Below are 16,772 nucleotides of genomic sequence, written 5' to 3'. Positions count from 1 at the left end.
GTGGCACACTTAAAGGAGAGCAAAGTTGCAGCTATGGGTTAGTTAAGAAGTATAAAGATTTTCCCCACCCCAAAGCAGAACCCATATCACTGTGTTTGCTTAATTTGTTTGGTATTGGTATATAAAAAAGCTTGCTTAGTTTCAAGTGACCTGTGATCTTTTGCATGCAAATGTATAGGTCCCGCTTCTCTGCCACAAAGCAGTATTGGGAGAGAAATGTTGGAAGCTGGGGGGGGGGTGTGTGTGAATAGAGGGGTGATTAACCTTTCCCGGCCATTCTCATTCCTCTGTGATTCCCATCCACCTGGGGTCTTGGCCCTAAATTATGTCGGCTTTATACCCTGTGATGGATGAGAAGCATCTGAGCAGGGAGAGTGGCAGATGCAATGGAAGGTTTTAGCACCCCCCCTAGCCCCCACTAGGTGCTGACGTGCAGCAGACAGGGGATCGCTGGGCATCTGCGTACAGAACCGAGTGGTAATGCATGTAATTCCAGTGTTAGACAACTGAACATGTTTCCATCCTGCCTTTAATATTAAAATCAAATCAAACAACAGTTAGCTTTTGTGCATAATGCATTACAATTAATAAGAGTTCTGTAGAAAAGTACCCTGCATTTCCCCTACAATTTAAATTAAATTTTAATTTTTTATTGTATTTATATAACACCTTTCTTCTAAGGAGCTCAAGGTGGCATACATTCACGTGTTCCTGTGTTAGCAGGTACTCTTGAATGGTACACCTTGTGCAGTTTATTGGAATGTTAACAGCCCTATTATGTTTATGTCCTTTTAAGGGCTGTCATAAAAAAAGATAAGTGAGAAGTTTGCTTGCCATTGCCAATGGGTAAAAGGCAACGATGCAGAAGGGATGGTTCATACAGAGGCCAGCTTTGCATGAGCAGGGTTTTGAGCTGGCTTATTCTATCTATGGTTCTCTGTCTCTCAGTCTCTCTTTCTCCATGCCTTTCTTCCCTTTTAAAATCCAGCTTCCATTTTTTTCTCCCTCCTCCTCTTAAAAAAAAGTAAAGAAAAAGGAACTACCATCTTGTCTATATATTATTTGTGTGCGTGTGTGCTTCTACTGATTTCCAGTTTGTTTCCAGGTACAATTCAAAGTGTAGTTTTTGACACCCCGCCCCCAAGCCTAAAGATCTGGGGCAAAGGTATCTGAAAGGCTGCATTTACGCATATGAGTTTGCCTTTCTTTAAGACATGACTGAAGACTCTGCTCAAGCAATCTCGCCACCCCAACATAATTGGAGGCTGTCAGGTTCCTTTCTCTGTGTGTGGCACCACACCTTTGAAGTTGCCTCCTGAGAGGGGAGATTTTTTATTAATATTAAGATACCAGATGAAAAACATCTTTAGTTTCACAAGCTTTAAGTTAAGCTTTATATATATTTCACATCAAGGCTTTAGGTTTTTAAGTCAGGTAGCATGGATGATGGGAATTTTAGTCCAGAAACAGTTGGAGACCCACGTTTTGGAAACCCTACTTTTTAGGGTCTTGTACGGCTGTTCTTAGTATCCGCTGCAGAATAACTAATGCACTACTTGTTGTTTAACATTTATGTTCTGTTTTAAAGGCTGTTGTAAGATACTAGAAATTTTTAGTGGGGGCGGGGAACAGGAAACAAACTTTTAAAGCAAACTAATAAGCAAAACTATACCATTCTTCCTTTGGATAGCTTAGAGTAGTATACAGAGGGTTCTTGGTCGCCTCCCTTTAAGGTGGAATACAGGATTTGCTCAAGCAAGGAAGCCTTTGCCAACCTGGAGGTCTCCAGGTGTCCTGGATTACAACTCCCATGAGCCTCAGGCAACATGGCTGTGATGGCCATTCATGGATGCCACTCTGAGCTCCATGGAGCAAGGGCATGATGTGACCTGCCCTCAGCAGAAACTCACAAAGCAACAAGCACCTCAGTCAGCTCCATGTGCACAACTGGCTCAAACCAAAAATTAGTGGTTGACTGAGGTCTTCTTACACCAGGCTTCCTCAACCTTGGCCCTCCAGATGTTTTTGAGACTACAATTCCCAGCATCCCTGACCACTGGTCCTGCTAGCTAGGGATCATGGGAATTGTAGGCAAGAACATCTGGAGGGCTGAGGTTGAGGAAGCCAATCTTACACCTTATCCCTCCCTAAGATCCACCTTTCCTGGCTGTGGAGTGTGGCTTCTTAACGGGCCAAGCACCTATTTCGCTTCTATCTGTGATGTCTTCCCTGGAATGCTCTCTGCACTGTTGGTCAGGCACTGCAGAGCAGGAGGTGCTTAATACTTCAGGTAAACCAGGCTATGGGGAAGGCACCTGAGAGCATTCGGTCTTCAGATCTGCAAAGGTACAGCAGTTAGGCTCAGGTTCAGTTCTTCAGCCCTGGTTTCGATGGCTCCCACTCCTTGTCTCTCTGAGTCTTGGCTATTGCTTGATTCTGGGGCCACAGGAATGTATGTAATGGGGAAAGTGTCTCACCAGCAGAACACCTTTTTGGGTGTTCAGGCCCCTCAATGCAGGTGAATTATTATGATACCTGGGTATCTGTGTAACAGATCTTAGCTCCATCTCCCCAACTTTCCCAGCTACCAGATAGCAAAGACTAAAAAGTCAATAAACCAAAGTGTGTATTGTTTTTAAAAATTCAAAGCATTTTATAAAAAATCCATGTGATTCTTGTCTGGTTTTGTTCTTGCAGTGTCTTTCTTTGTGGTGAGCATTGGAGGTACTTTAGTCGGTGTTGTCTTTGCATTCCTGCTCTCGCTTATCACTCGTTTCACAAAGCACGTCAGAATAATTGAGCCCGGATTCGTGTTTGTTGTCTCCTACTTGTCTTACTTGACAGCTGAGATGCTATCACTTTCTGCCATCCTTGCGTAAGTTTCAGTTAATTAACTGATTTTTCTTTCTACTACTCTTTGAGAAAGGGGTCATTTTAAAGCGATTGTAATGCCCAGCTGAGTTCGAAAACATTTTCTATCTGTATTAAAAAGACAAAACCAAAGAAACTTGTGGAAACTTGGGGAGAATGTCCCAAAACTATTAGGCTTGGAAGCCATTCGAAGACCCTTGGGGAATTCTATGGTTTGTTGTGCTGCAGATTACAATAATCAAAATGATTAAAAATAGCTAAGCTACCAGCTAAACCTTCATATAACAGTGGCACTATCATAATGGGGGTCTTACTGTTCCTTTAAGATACACGTAGGGAGAGTCGGGGCCCTTGCAATGTGGACTGTGTCAGGGCTGGACTATGAGCAGTACTCTTGGGTGAGCCAGGAAGCAGAAGCCATGGGACAAGGCAGGAGTCAGGCTCTTAGGGCCAACCAGGAGGCCAGGTTGAGGAGCAAGCTGGAAGTTTGGACCGAAGGACATACCAGGAGGCAGGGGTCACCTATCATCTTCCATGGTTCAGTTCCCTCTTTTTTGGGGAGGGGGGGATGTTTATTAGAATTTTAAAAGAGAGATAAAATATTTTTCTCAAATATTGTTTTTATCCAAACTGAAACATTAATTTTGATAAAAACACAGATCCAGAGGAAAAGGAGAGAGAGAGAGAAATAAAGGATTAAAAGAGAAAAAATGAAGTTCAGAAACTAATGAACTTCTTATTCTTCATATGTCAGCTATGTATAAACATTATTCAACTCATCCACTCCAATGTAACACCCAGCAAGACTCCTTTCTATAAACCAACATTATCTTCAGTTCAGAGGTTAACTGCAAAGAACAGCCAAACACAGATCCAATAACGCCTGACAGTTGTGGCAGTTAAACTTTTTTATTTCCATTGCCTGCCAAAGGATTTGGCTCAGGTAGGTCAGTATTTCAGAGGGAAACAAAACATTTAGGCGGAGGTCTGCTTTTAGATTTCAGAATAGAACAGTTTAGTAGATATGACAATGCAGAACAAGTTGCTGCAAAGATAAGTGATTAAGATGTGTGCTGAATTTCTTTCAGTATAACTTTCTGTGGTATCTGCTGTCAGAAATATGTCAAGGCAAATATTTCAGAGCAGTCTTCTACCACTGTGAAATACACCATGAAGATGTTGGCGAGTGGCGCAGAGACTATTATTTTCATGTTCCTGGGAATTTCAGCTGTTGATCCTAACATCTGGACTTGGAACACAGCCTTCATACTCTTGACGCTGGTCTTCATCTCTGTCTACAGAGTAATTGGTAAGGAAACACGTCTTCCTACTAAGAGTGGTAATTAATTTCAGCTTTTGGTCTCCTGCATGTTATATCACCGGCTGGGTGGAAAAATAAATTAGAACATTTTGCAGGTTTTTATCAGGGACCTTGTTTTCATTGCTGCTTAAATTCTGCAACAAACTCTCTACAGATATGACAGTTCCAGATTTTTATGGGACTGTGCAATAGAACTGTATTGTTCTCCTCCTACAGTGAGTATCCTCCCAGCAAGAGCAGGCTGCTTGCATCTCTCCCACATTCTCCTCTTCCTGTTGGCATTTTGATCACTAAGAGAGCTGCCAGGAAGGTGGAATCTGTACTATGTCTGCTCTAGGACTTGGCTTGGTGTGCCTTTTAAACATCTCTGGGCTCCAGGAAACTGTCCAGCCTTGTTGCTGGTGGCATTGGTTGGCGCTGGCCATCTCCTCAGCTTAGAAGTGGTCCATCCCATTTTCCAGATGCTTCAGAAGCACCCATTCATCTCTTCCCTTGTGGAAGCACTTAAAGCAAGATGGTCCATCAAGGCTTTTTTGGACAGCTGTAGGCAACAATTGGCCCCCTGTCTTCCCAAAGCCAGGTAAGGAGGCGCTGACAAGGTCCTAGGGTCCTGCAGCCTCTTTCCCAAAGCCTAGTTAGTGCTTTCTCAGCTTTGGGAAGAAAGGAGGGGTTCTAGGACCCTGCCAGAGCCTTCACGCCTTCTTCCCAATGCCTGGTGCTTTGCTTAACCGGCTTTGAGAAGGCAGCACAAGTGCTGGGGTGTGCATGTGTACCAGATTTTGACCATGTTCCCTGCCCGCCCCTGCCTCCCCCCCCCCCGCATGACTAGGCAATGTGCAGCCCGTGGGTTCCATGCCAAAGTACCCTTGCAGCCCACGTGGTATGAAAAGTTGGACCGCCCAGACTTAGAGGATCAGACTGATAGTGAAGAAACACTGCCCTCAGTTGGGCTGATGTGAGTAACCCCTGATAGCTTATCAGAAGCAGATTTAAGATCATCTTCATCTGCAGACCCAATATACGACTTTAATATATTAAAGTTGGCTAAATAGATGAGATCTGATATCTGAAATTTCCAATCATCTTTTTACTAGTGTGCTGATTAATTTTCAGCAAAAATCAGAACTGCAGTTAGCACCTGAAAGTTTACCTATGGAAAACATAAAACCCATACAATTGCGAACCCTTTTCTCCACTCCACACTAAATGTGTGGAAAGCAACATTTAAAAAACTGGCTCCCCCACTATCTCCCCTTATCCCTCTTTGCTTTCACCCATCTTTTAAAGAAGCAGGGCAATACTTAGATTGGAATGGTTGGGAACAGGTGGGCCTTTATAGATTAAAATATTTTTATGCAGACAGTATCCCCCTACAAAAATAACAATTCCTAGCTGCCATACCAAACCTTACATAGTCATGGTACCACTTCAACCGGCTGTGAAGATTCCTGTTAAACCCAGACATTTCCACTCAAGCAAACAGGAAACTAACAGCAATAGAGCACATCTTTGTTAATTTCTCTCCACTCTCTAAGGGCATAGCTTTCTCAATTTATAAAGCTCTAATAACACTAGAATATGGCAATCTATTGTTCACAAAAATGCCGTGGGAAATGGACCTAGATGTGCAAATACCAACGGTCTAGTTTCTGCAAAAATATGGGAAGCCTCATTAAAACTTCTGCATAGGTAGCATTATACACTGGTGAGACTGTCCCGAATGTGTAAGGAAGTCAATCCCAATTGTTGGAGGGGATGCATAGTCAAGGGTACATATTTCCATATGTGGTGGTGTTGTGACATTATCAAACCCTTCAAAGAAATAAGCTGAGTATACAACAAAACAACGGAAGTGTCCCCTGCACTAGCACTGCTTGGGCTTAGGATCCTGCCTGCTCATGATTATTCCAAAGATGACCTCTTAGCCCTTCTATTGACTGCTGCCCATATGGAGACAGCCAGATGTTGGAAAACTGGTGTTGGTCTAACAAGAGTACAGTCAATAGCACTGGCTGAGAAACTAACATGCCAAGTGAGAGCAGCAAAGGACAAACACAAGCCATATTCCTTTTATAACATATGGGAAATGTTTATTGAATACATAAATTGTTCAGACTGTGGCATGAATCCACTCAGCACTCATGGGAAAATGTGACGTGATCTCTGAGTAATCCAATGAAACTTCAATACATGGCATGACAGAAGTCTGTAATTCTGTCAGGACAAGTTGTTTATTGTTGTAACAATTGTTTTCTCAAAATTTATCTTCTTTACCAGGGAAATAAATAAAATCACTATTAAAAAAACCAAGCCCTATGGAAAGCAGATAAAACCTTTTCAAGCAATTGTTTTGTTTCAAACAAATCCAGCAAGAGAGTTCCATGTGTGCAACTGCTGTGAATTCTCATTGCAGTGCTCATCATGGAACATAATGGGTTGTCCAGTGCAGATGAGACTGCGCATGTAACAAAACACGAGGAAAGCTGGATCACGGCAGTGTCTGTTGCATTCATTATTTGCCAGATTGTTCCTGCCATAGGCAAAATTGCCATTTCTAGGAAGGAAATGTATTTTGGCAGCAGCTTTGTGTTGTGATGCTTCAGTGGTCATGCCATTCTTAATTCCTAAAAGAATATTGTTATGCAGGCTTTTGCTACTCTGAAACATTTGCTTTAACAGGTGTAATTCTGCAGACTTGGGTTCTAAACCACTACCGAATGGTCCAGCTGGGAATAATAGATCAAGTGGTCATGTCGTACGGTGGACTCCGTGGTGCTGTTGCCTTTGCTTTGGTAGTAACCCTGAACAGTAAAGATGTCGCAGAAAGAAACCTGTTTGTCAGCACAACAATCATTGTTGTGTTTTTTACTGTCATATTCCAGGTAATTTTAATTGTTCAGCCTTTCTGTTGCTTTTACGGGTGAAGTGCCAGGTTAGGTGTTCTTCTTGAACCCAGTATGGGAGGGATGTTTTGGCTCACGCATACTTGTCATGTCCTCTTCCCTTCCGGTAAAAAGCAGCGTCTGACCATCTGAATGCAGCGTTCAGTGGTAAGCTGTTTGTCGTGGAATGAAATGAAATCTAGGCAAGGCGGTGCATGCAGCGGGTTAGCAGGTGGAGTGGGGAGAGACTGCTAGGAAGTAAAGTCTGTGAGGGCCCAATGAAGTATCAAAAGCTGATCTCAAATATTGGCTTTATATTATGTCAGTGAGCGGGGAGTATAAAAAACTGTGTGCTCTGTACTAAAAACTTAAAACCTCTGTGTCAGACCCCCATGTATCAGTAGATCTTGAGTTAATATTTCACGAGAGAGACTACAGCAATGTTATTTGCTATTTGTAAATCCTTATCACTTTCTTTAAATGAGGGGAATTTAGAGGCAGGGATGCCATTTCTGCGTACAAGGCACACACAATATAAGTTTATGAAAATTGTTATTTAGTTTGCATATACATTGATCATTAAAGTGTTTTTATTTTAGACCAGTGTGGCCTTCATTTAAAGACATGCGTTCCAATAGATGCAGGACAAGACTGTGACAGGACATGGACTAGTGATTAACAGGCAGCTACAAGTAGTTTAGAAGCTGGTGGAGTGTGGTGGGAGACATTGCCCAAAGTTCTCTAAGGGTTACAGGTTACAGGGTTGTTGTTTTATTTCACCTGAACAGCATAACTCAGTGGTTGTATCTGATGCTCCTCTACTCATGACTGAGATGTGGAAATTGCATGAGGGATGTGGTGACATATGCCATGCCAGTCGGGAAGGAACCCACTCAGGTCTCCCATTCCAAACATTTTCAGAGTGGCATAGAACATGTCCATTTAGAAGGACCAGCCACCCCTAGACTTCCGGAGGCGGCGCGAAACAGCAATGGCGGTCCTCTTCGGTCTCTGAAGAGGGGCTCCGCAGGAAAGGGTCGTCCGCTGCGGCACAGCGGTGACCCATCAAGAAAAACCACGGGCAGAGTGAGCCCGTGGCCGTGGGACTCGGCGGGCACCAGGAGCGACCCCAAAAGCGAAGAAGGAACCCCGTAAGGGGCTCCGGAAACGTGGAAGGGGGAGCGGTGCTGTGAGTTCATCGCTCTTTCTGCGGGAGCGAAGCCGCGCGGCTGCTGCTGATGAGCGCCGACCTTTCTTCTTGAAACATCAGGCTCTAAACTACCTACTCGTGAGTAAGGATCAATCATTTTGGGACTAAAAACTTTAAATTTGGCTGAAAGCGGGAGACGATAAACAGGAAGTCCGTCTTCCGGCAGTGCTTTAAAGATCAAAGGCAAAGAGTTTAACAAGCGGGAAGCAGCTTTAAAAGATCATAAATTTGGGACTTTCGTGTGTTGACAGAATTGGCTTACAAAAGGAAAAAGAAAGGATTTTTACTTCTAAGTGTATTGGATTCTAAATGGGACTTTCCTCCCCTTTATGGATTATAAAGAATTAAGAACCAAACCTCGGACTGACAGGAGAAAAAGAGAGCCGTCATTGCGGAAACTGTATTTAAAATAGAAACTGTTACAGTTGAGTGTTACTGGCAAGATACAACTAAAGAAACTGTTATTGGCACCTTTTTTCTGAGACTTTGTGGCAGTTTGGGAAGTGCTCTGTAAGTTAAAAAAGTTTATGAAGGACTTTTGGCAAATTAAATTGTTTGGGGCTGCAGGGACTTTAATGGCGGATAAATTTCTTTCCTTTTTATGAACTACAGTAATACTCCCCCTAGTGGAGTTCTGGATTTACAAGTGCCTGGGAACAAATTTTATTTTGACTATCTGCTGCTTTGTTATTTACACTCTGGAACTGTCTTTCCCATGGGACAATATACAATTTGACCTTGACTCATAGACAGGTGTGGAATGAGTGGCCAACCGAAAACAAGATCTGCTAAAACGAAAGCAAGACAAGCCCAACTTGTGCAAACAACTTTGACTACTCAGTCACGTAGATCATCTGTCCCAGCTGTTTTGGGAGTACAAGAAAAGGAAACTGCACAGCCTGCATCAGAGGATATGGCGGAAGGAGGATCGGATACCTTCTTAAAACAAATGCTAGAACAATTTGCAATATTGAACAAGAAGGTGGATGACCAATCGGCAAAAATAGACCAAGCCACATCCTCTATTACTAAATTGTCTGACCAAGTTGCACAACATACACAAGTTATTGGGAATCTCAAGGAAGCAACTGTGGAAAATCGGAGACTGGCTGAAGCAGCCAATGAAAAAGCAGAACAAGCAAATCAGAAAGTTGAAGCTATAAAAGGGGAGGTAAGGCCACTACACAAGCACATTAGTGACCAGCAGGCCTACCTGTCTATGGTGGAATTGAGAAACCGGGAAAATAATCTGAGATTAAGAGCTATCCCAGAGCTTGAACAGGAAGATTTAATTGGTTATTTGACAGCAGAATTCTCTAAGTTCTGGGGTATAGAAGAGGATAAAGATTTCAAGATTACAACTGCGTTTAGATTGGGAAGAGTCGTGAGGAGGGACAAGCCCAGAGACTGTTTGATTATTTTGAGATCCAAGCAGGAGAGAGATAAAATACTAGGCCTTCATTTTAAGAAATCACTTGATATCCAAGGCAAAAGAGCAGAATTTTATAGAGATATTCCTAAACAACTTTTGGATCTCAGAGCCACATATACAGACCTAGCAAGACTACTGAGAGGAAACACGATTCCGTATAGGTGGGAGTTCCCCCAAGGTTTATCTTTTAATTTTAAAGGAAAGAAAGTTAAAATTAAAACAACAGAAGATAACCAGAAGTTCCTGCACGACCACGGAGAAGACCTTCAGAAGGGAGCAGCAGCCTCTTGGCCACCGCCACTGCCTGGAATAGCACCGATACCTACATCCTCGGGTTCAGAAGAAAAGGAAGACACCCCACTATAGGAACAACAGATTGATTCAGAATGTCTCTGCAGCTGTACAGTTGGAACATAAATGGCGGGAATTCCCCGGAAAAAAGACGAAGGATTTTCCATATTTTGAAAAAAGAACAATTGGATATTATTTGCTTGCAGGAAACGCATGTGACTAGACTCCACAGGAAAGTGCTAATCAACAAAAGACTAGGCCAAGAATTTATTTCATCAGATAGAGTCAAAAAAAGAGGCGTGGTAATCTACGCAAAGGAGAACTTGTCACCGAAATTTTTATTTAAAGATGAGCAAGGAAGAATTTTGGCAATTGAAATACAAACACAGGGAGAAAAATTTTTGATCTTAGGAATTTATGCACCAAATGAGGGGAAATCGGAATTTTACAAGAAGCTGCATGAGATAATGCTGGACTATCTGGACTATACCAACATCATAATGATGGGCGATATGAATGGGGTGGTTTCTACTCACATGGATAAGTCACAAAATCAAAATTTAACCAAAGACGGCAGACTACCTAAAACCTTTTTTGAACTAACTGACAACATGGACTTGATTGACATTTGGAGGACAAGGAACCCCTTAGGTAAAGAAGGAACATTTTTTTCTGAGGCCCACCTGTCATGGACAAGAATCGACCAAATATGGACAACTAGAGGACTGGCACCCAAGATCAGAAAAGTGGAAATCTGCCCAAAGACTTGCTCCGACCATAATGCTTTGAAAGTGGAATTGAGACTTACTCCAACCGGTTCTTTCAGATGGAAAATGAATGACACCCTATTAAGAGATCAGGAGATTGTGAAGAAGGCCCAAAAAACAGCTTATTTCAGAATAAAGGACCTAACAGGTGAGCAGAGATGCGCATTATGTGACTGCACAAGCGCACCCTCTTGACTTGTTACAACTCACTGTGTCAGATCCACCCACTCTCAGATCTCAGTCTGCTCATCCGTGGTATGTGGTGAAAACATTTGGTGATATTTCATCTTTGAGATTTTTAGTGTCTATAATACATGCACAGTCTTCTACTGTATTGTTGCTTTTAATTAAGGTGAGAGTAATTTGTCAGTTTTCCCTCCGCAGGGTTTGACAATCAAGCCTTTGGTGCAGTGGTTGAAAGTGAAAAAAAGTGAGCAGCGAGAGCCCAAGCTGAACGAGAAGCTCCATGGCAGGGTAAGCAGGTCTCATACTCAGAACAAATAGAGGTCAGTGAGGTCAAAAGACCCTGCCACTTCCTAATAATACCTCAGTAATAATACCACCCTGGTAAATTCTAGCCCTTGCTTGTTTGGGTAGCAAGCAGTGAGACAGCCTGTGCTCCCAGTTCTCTCTCACTGTAGGTGTGACAGGAGTTGGTGGCATCTGCGCACTGGCGTTGGGATAGCCTGCAGGGGGCTGGACAGCCAACTCTTCTGTTGTTGTTGTTGACATCTATCTTGAGAGACAATGAAGTGCGCCTCCGGGGTGAAGTCAATCCGCTAGAGATCACAGCGCCTGCTGTGGCTGTAGAGACCGGGAGCTCATAACTGTTGCCTCCATCTTGTTTCTGCTGTGTTAGTAGCACCAAAGTGATCTCCCCAGGGCACAAGCCTGGACAGTGTGTATGGAGGTCTTGGGCTGCCCAGACAACAAGACCCTTCCCCTCGGCCTCACTGATGTGGTCCAAAGGAAAGCAGAGCAATACGTTTGGCACCAGCTTGGCTGCAGAAGCCACCAGAAGGAGGCACCTTTCTACCGCCTTAGGGACTCCACTCTGGATTTGTGTCAAGTGTATTCCTTAGCTTTTCCTTCTCCCGAAGATATCCCACAAAGCAGTGGGTAAACTCTTCCAACGCTACAATTCTGTGATTCGAGGTATCTTCATATACAGATGAAACCCATTTTAGCTACACAAGTGGGACTTGTAATAATATGTTGCAGTGCAGGGTGTTCCTGTTCAGACTTTCAGGCAGCCATGGATACTCCCTTCTGCCCGCCTCCTGCAAACAATCACTCAGCATTCGTTTGTTTCATCCACATCTGTTTTTGGACTTCTGTAAACCATACTGATTGTGCACCGATTGTGCCATTTTGATTACATAAGGATAGGCCAGGAGGCATAGGCAAACTCAGCCCCCCAGATGTTTTGGGACTACAACTCCCATCATCCCTAGCTAACAGGACCAGTGGTCAGGGATGATGGGAGTTGTAGTCCCAAAACATCAGAAGGCTGAGTTTGCCTATGCCTGGGATAGATACCCAGAAAATGAGATCACTGTTAGTATAGAAGTGAGAGGGCCTTTTCAATTGTGGCTCCTCATCTGTGGAATGTCTGCCAGATGCCATCATTGGCATCTTTTTGGCACCAGGTAAGGATTTACCTTCCCCTCGGCCCACAGGCTTTTGATAGACTAAACTTACGATGTTTGTGTTTTCTGTGCTGCCAAAGCTTCCTGTGGTTGTTATGGTGGTGGGATGTGTGTGTTTGTGTGTACGTACGTGTACATACATGTATCTTCCTATATACATAAAAATGTAAAGCTGTCATTGCACAGGCCCCCATTGGAGAATTTGTAGTACCTCGTCACATTCCTGGCTTTGCATAAAGGGGGAAGGGAGCAAAAGCGAGGGCAAGTTTTTAAATGGTGCATTTAAACAACAGAAGAAGTTTGAAATAAGGAAACAGAGGAAAAACTTGTGATTTTAAACAGTGGCAGAGGTGTGAATTGCGCCTGGCAAGCTGAGCCCTCCCTGCACTGATCGCTTTGAAGCAGCCAACTGGCACCTTCCCCCAAGGTATTTGAGGTTGGCCACTTCGGCTCCTGCTGCAAATAACTTGCATGTTGGGGAGGCGGGGGCTGCTGGACCCTTCCGGGTGGGATACAGGAGGGCCTGGCTTTGCTGAGAGTAGCTTGACACAGCCTGTAGGGAGCAGTGCTCATGTCCTGTGATCAGCAATGCTACTGACAGCATGTGGAAGGTGCAGAGTCAGGGTCCCAGGCTCTGGGACAGAGGTCAGAATCTGGTCTTTTGCACTACTGATACCAAGAGTGACTCTCACAGTGGTACTTTATCTTTGGTGTGTATATGTTGACCAAGCCCAGCCTCTGTCTGCATCTAAACGGTTATATGTTAGTCTGCAATTACCCAACCACCTTTTGTGGTCTTTGTTTTCACAGGCCTTTGACCACATTCTTTCAGCTATTGAAGATATATCTGGTCAAATAGGACATAATTACCTGAGAGACAAGTAAGTGGAGTCAGGCACCTTTGTGTTACGAGAATGGAACAGTTTGACGAATGGAAAAGGTGGACTAAAATAGCATGATAGGATAGCCTGACATCTGGTCATCTGCTAATCAAACTAATATTTGGCGATACAGGTCAATGCTGAGAAACGGCACATGGGAAAACCCTTTCTCGTAAGCTTTGGAATTTCTGGAATTCTTCCCACTCTTTTGACATCAGAGTTACAGCTCTTTGCATTAACTGTGCCAGTTTAAAACAATTCCAAAATTTCCATATCTTAATCCCCTTCTTATGGGTGCCAAATACTTATTTTCTTAGTTTGCATTTTACTGTCCATGGAAAGGCAAACTTGTGAGGCCATTAAAACCATGATTTGATTTGATTTGTACCCTGCCCATCTGACTGGGTTGACCCAGCCCCTCTGGGCTTAACTCGACAAGCTTCTCTTAACATCGTATGCCTTGGCAAAATAACTTGGAAGGTCTCCCTTGCTGTTTACCTTGAACACTTCTTCCATAGCCTTCAGGTATCATAGTGGGGTCCAAGAGAGGGAGGGACGTGCCTCCCCAGTTCAGGGTGACAGCAAGGCCCAACTGCTTACTGTTGCTGCCCCTGGTCTGGCTGGGCGGTTGAGTGTATCTGTCCTGAACAGCAGACAGCACGACTGACCCCCCTTCATTGGAAGGAAGGGGATGTGGGACATTGGGGGCGGCATTAAAGAACATGCAGGTTGCAGTGAAAAGCTGAACATCAGGTGGGCTGGTGTTGGGAACCAGTGCTGCAGGGACCTGCTACAGGTGGCACTGGGAGGGCGGACAGATGAGGGCAGGAACTGGTGCAGAAAGTGTTGCTTGTTTGTTTTATTAGTGTTGGCCCTAAAAGGGAATGGCAGTATTTGGGGCTGCATTTCAGGTAGTAAAAAGTCTTAGATCTTCTGAGGTAAGAGGTTAGCTCCCTGCTTCAGAAAAGGGGTACAGAGGGCAACACTAGCCTTACCTCCCAACATTGATTCACCTATTTATTTATTTATTTTTCAAAAAAGTGAAATTTTCCCATTGGTGATTTGGCTACAGGATTCTCTGACCTGACTGTATATTGTGTGCCCCAAAGAAAAATGCCCCATTTCCTCTAATTACCCATTTTGAGCCCAATCACAAAAAAAGAATTGGATGTCTTCAAGTTATATTGTTATTGTCTCCACACCATGGGATGGGGTGCCAACCTTGATTACCTAATGCTAAATGTGCCCCATTTAATTAATAGCTGCTACATATGCTGTGTTTGAATCATCAGGTGGACTAATTTCGACAGGCAAGTCCTCAGCAAAGTACTGATGAGAAGGTCTGCTCAGAAAAGTAGAGACCGAATTGTTAAAGTTTTCCGTGAGCTCAACTTGAAGGATGCCATTAGCTACGTGGCTGAGGTAATTCTAAATATATTTCATGATGAAACATGTCTATTTTAGGTTTGTTTCTGCCTTTTGGTAATATATTAGCACTTTAGCATACATAATCAGGCCCAAGTTAAGCATTTTTCATCCCATTCATTTCAAGGATAATTATAAGTCTGTTGAACTCTCTTCTGTTGTAATGAATGGGATCTAAGGTTATATCTGTAATCTTGGAGATAATACAGAGATCATACATAATACAGAGATTCATTGGCACAAGCAACATAAGAGTCAACAGGTTTAGGAACAAAAGATTACGGTTCATAGCACTATGTGATGATTTTTGGTCAGATGTGTATTGTTTGGTTCTCCAAACTTTAACTCTTTGTATGGCTGGATCTTAAAGTCCATCACTTCTGAAGAATCCACTTCAGTACCTGCCTTGATACTTGGAGCAGAGGTGGTCTTATTTCAGGTTTGTGGAGTATACTTTATTTTTACCAGCCAGTGGCAGATGCACACAAAGTTGTGTCTCCAGGAGCCAGTAACCTACCTCAACCTATGAGCCATACTCTAAAATATCATGCATTGCTTAAATACAAAACTACATCTGAATTGCTACAGCTAAGAGATTATAATACAATATTCTAAAACTAGCCTCTAAAACACTCAGATTTTACAGATGAAGAACCCTGTGAGATAATCCATTATTCCATTAGTCAGATACAGTGGTGCCTTGCAAGACGAAATTAATCCGTTCCGCGAGTCTCTTCGTCTTGCGGTTTTTTTCGTCTTGCGAAGCACGGCTATTAGCGGCTTAGCGGCTATTAGCGGCTTAGCGGCTATTAACGGCTTAGCGGCTTTAAGAAAAAGGAAACAAACTCGCAAGAACTCGCAAGACGTTTCGTCTTGCGAAGCAAGCTCATAAGGAAATTCGTCTTGCAGAACGACTCAAAAAACGGAAAACTCTTCCGTCTTGCGCGTTTTTCGTCTTGCGAGGCATTCGTCTTGCGAGGTACCACTGTAAGCAGATAGTATAAGGCCAGCGGTGGCACAGATTGATTGTTGCTTTTACTTGCTGCCTTTAAACTAAGGGGAGTCAGAATCCTTGCCAATCTATTGTAAACTGATCAGAGATCAAGTAGATCCCAGTCTACATCCTGCAAACCTCCAGTGTACATAATCTACCGGGACTTGTTCTAGTTAGCGAAAACATTTCTCCAGAGGTATGAATATTATTTGTTATTGCTTTTAGCTCAGAGAAACCATATGAAACTATTTCCATGTTTTCATGATGCTTCTTGTTGCTCCAGTAGCTCAAGAGCCATAGTAAAAAATAAAACTTGCTCTCTACTTGAAAGCCCCATAGTCCCATGTGTGTGAGTGTGTATGTTGTATTCTTTGTTGAACAGGGAGAGCGAAGAGGTTCTCTGGCATTTATCCGCTCAGCAAGTATTGACAACACGGCCAATGTGGACTTCAGCATTATTAATCAAATGAATGGAGAGCCCTCTGTTTCCCAGTTGCTGTAAGTAAGGCTGCAAGTTTTGCCTCGTACTTTATGAATCCAGTTTTATTTCTGCCAATAGCTCAAAAGCTAATGCATCACAAGTCCAGTAGGGAAAGAAATGTGAAAAGGTACCTTTTGGGTACAGTCCAGCCAGAGTTAAGTATTTAAAGTTCCAGTGCTTTTAATGTGACAGATTCCATAAAGCACTTAACTCTCCCAATGAGATTGATGGGATTGGGAAGTGGTTGACTTGGCTTTCCTGCTTCTATTTATTTGATTTGTAGCCCACCCTATTCCATGGGCTCAGAGCAGCTTATAGCAGTCTTTCTGAATGTCAGTAGTTCTGTCCCCAGGGGTTTGCAATCTAAAGGAGTTATGCAGCACAATCCTATGTATGTCTACTCCCACTGTGTTTAATGTACTGCTCAGTATGTTTAGCACTGCAGCATTTTGAGGCATGTCTACTCAGGAACTAGTCCCGTTGTTTTCAAGGGGCTTACTCTCAGGTAAATTGTGGTGTATTAGAATATAGCCTACAGGTGTGGGATTGCTTGTTTGAACCCTCATGC

The 16,772-nt window shown here is 43.2% G+C and overlaps 1 protein-coding gene across 3 annotated transcripts in view; it reads left to right on the top strand.

Moving 5' to 3' along the window:
* SLC9A3 (solute carrier family 9 member A3) overlaps positions 1–16,772 on the top strand; it is a gene marked incomplete at its 3' end in the record, with an annotated part of 109,752 nt that overhangs the window by 78,060 nt on the left and 14,920 nt on the right. For all 3 annotated transcript variants that reach the window (XM_080976650.1, XM_080976651.1, XM_080976652.1), the window contains exons 5-11: positions 2,698–2,875; positions 3,960–4,180; positions 6,872–7,074; positions 11,159–11,248; positions 13,234–13,304; positions 14,597–14,726; positions 16,106–16,221. In XM_080976650.1, the coding sequence (XP_080832776.1) occupies positions 2,698–2,875; positions 3,960–4,180; positions 6,872–7,074; positions 11,159–11,248; positions 13,234–13,304; positions 14,597–14,726; positions 16,106–16,221 (1,009 nt within the window). The remainder of the gene's footprint in view (positions 1–2,697; positions 2,876–3,959; positions 4,181–6,871; positions 7,075–11,158; positions 11,249–13,233; positions 13,305–14,596; positions 14,727–16,105; positions 16,222–16,772) is intronic.

This window comes from Podarcis pityusensis (assembly GCF_964106645.2).
Source record: "Podarcis pityusensis genome assembly, chromosome: 13".
NCBI lineage: Eukaryota > Metazoa > Chordata > Lepidosauria > Squamata > Lacertidae > Podarcis > Podarcis pityusensis.
This window is presented reverse-complemented; position numbering and strand designations above follow the sequence as displayed.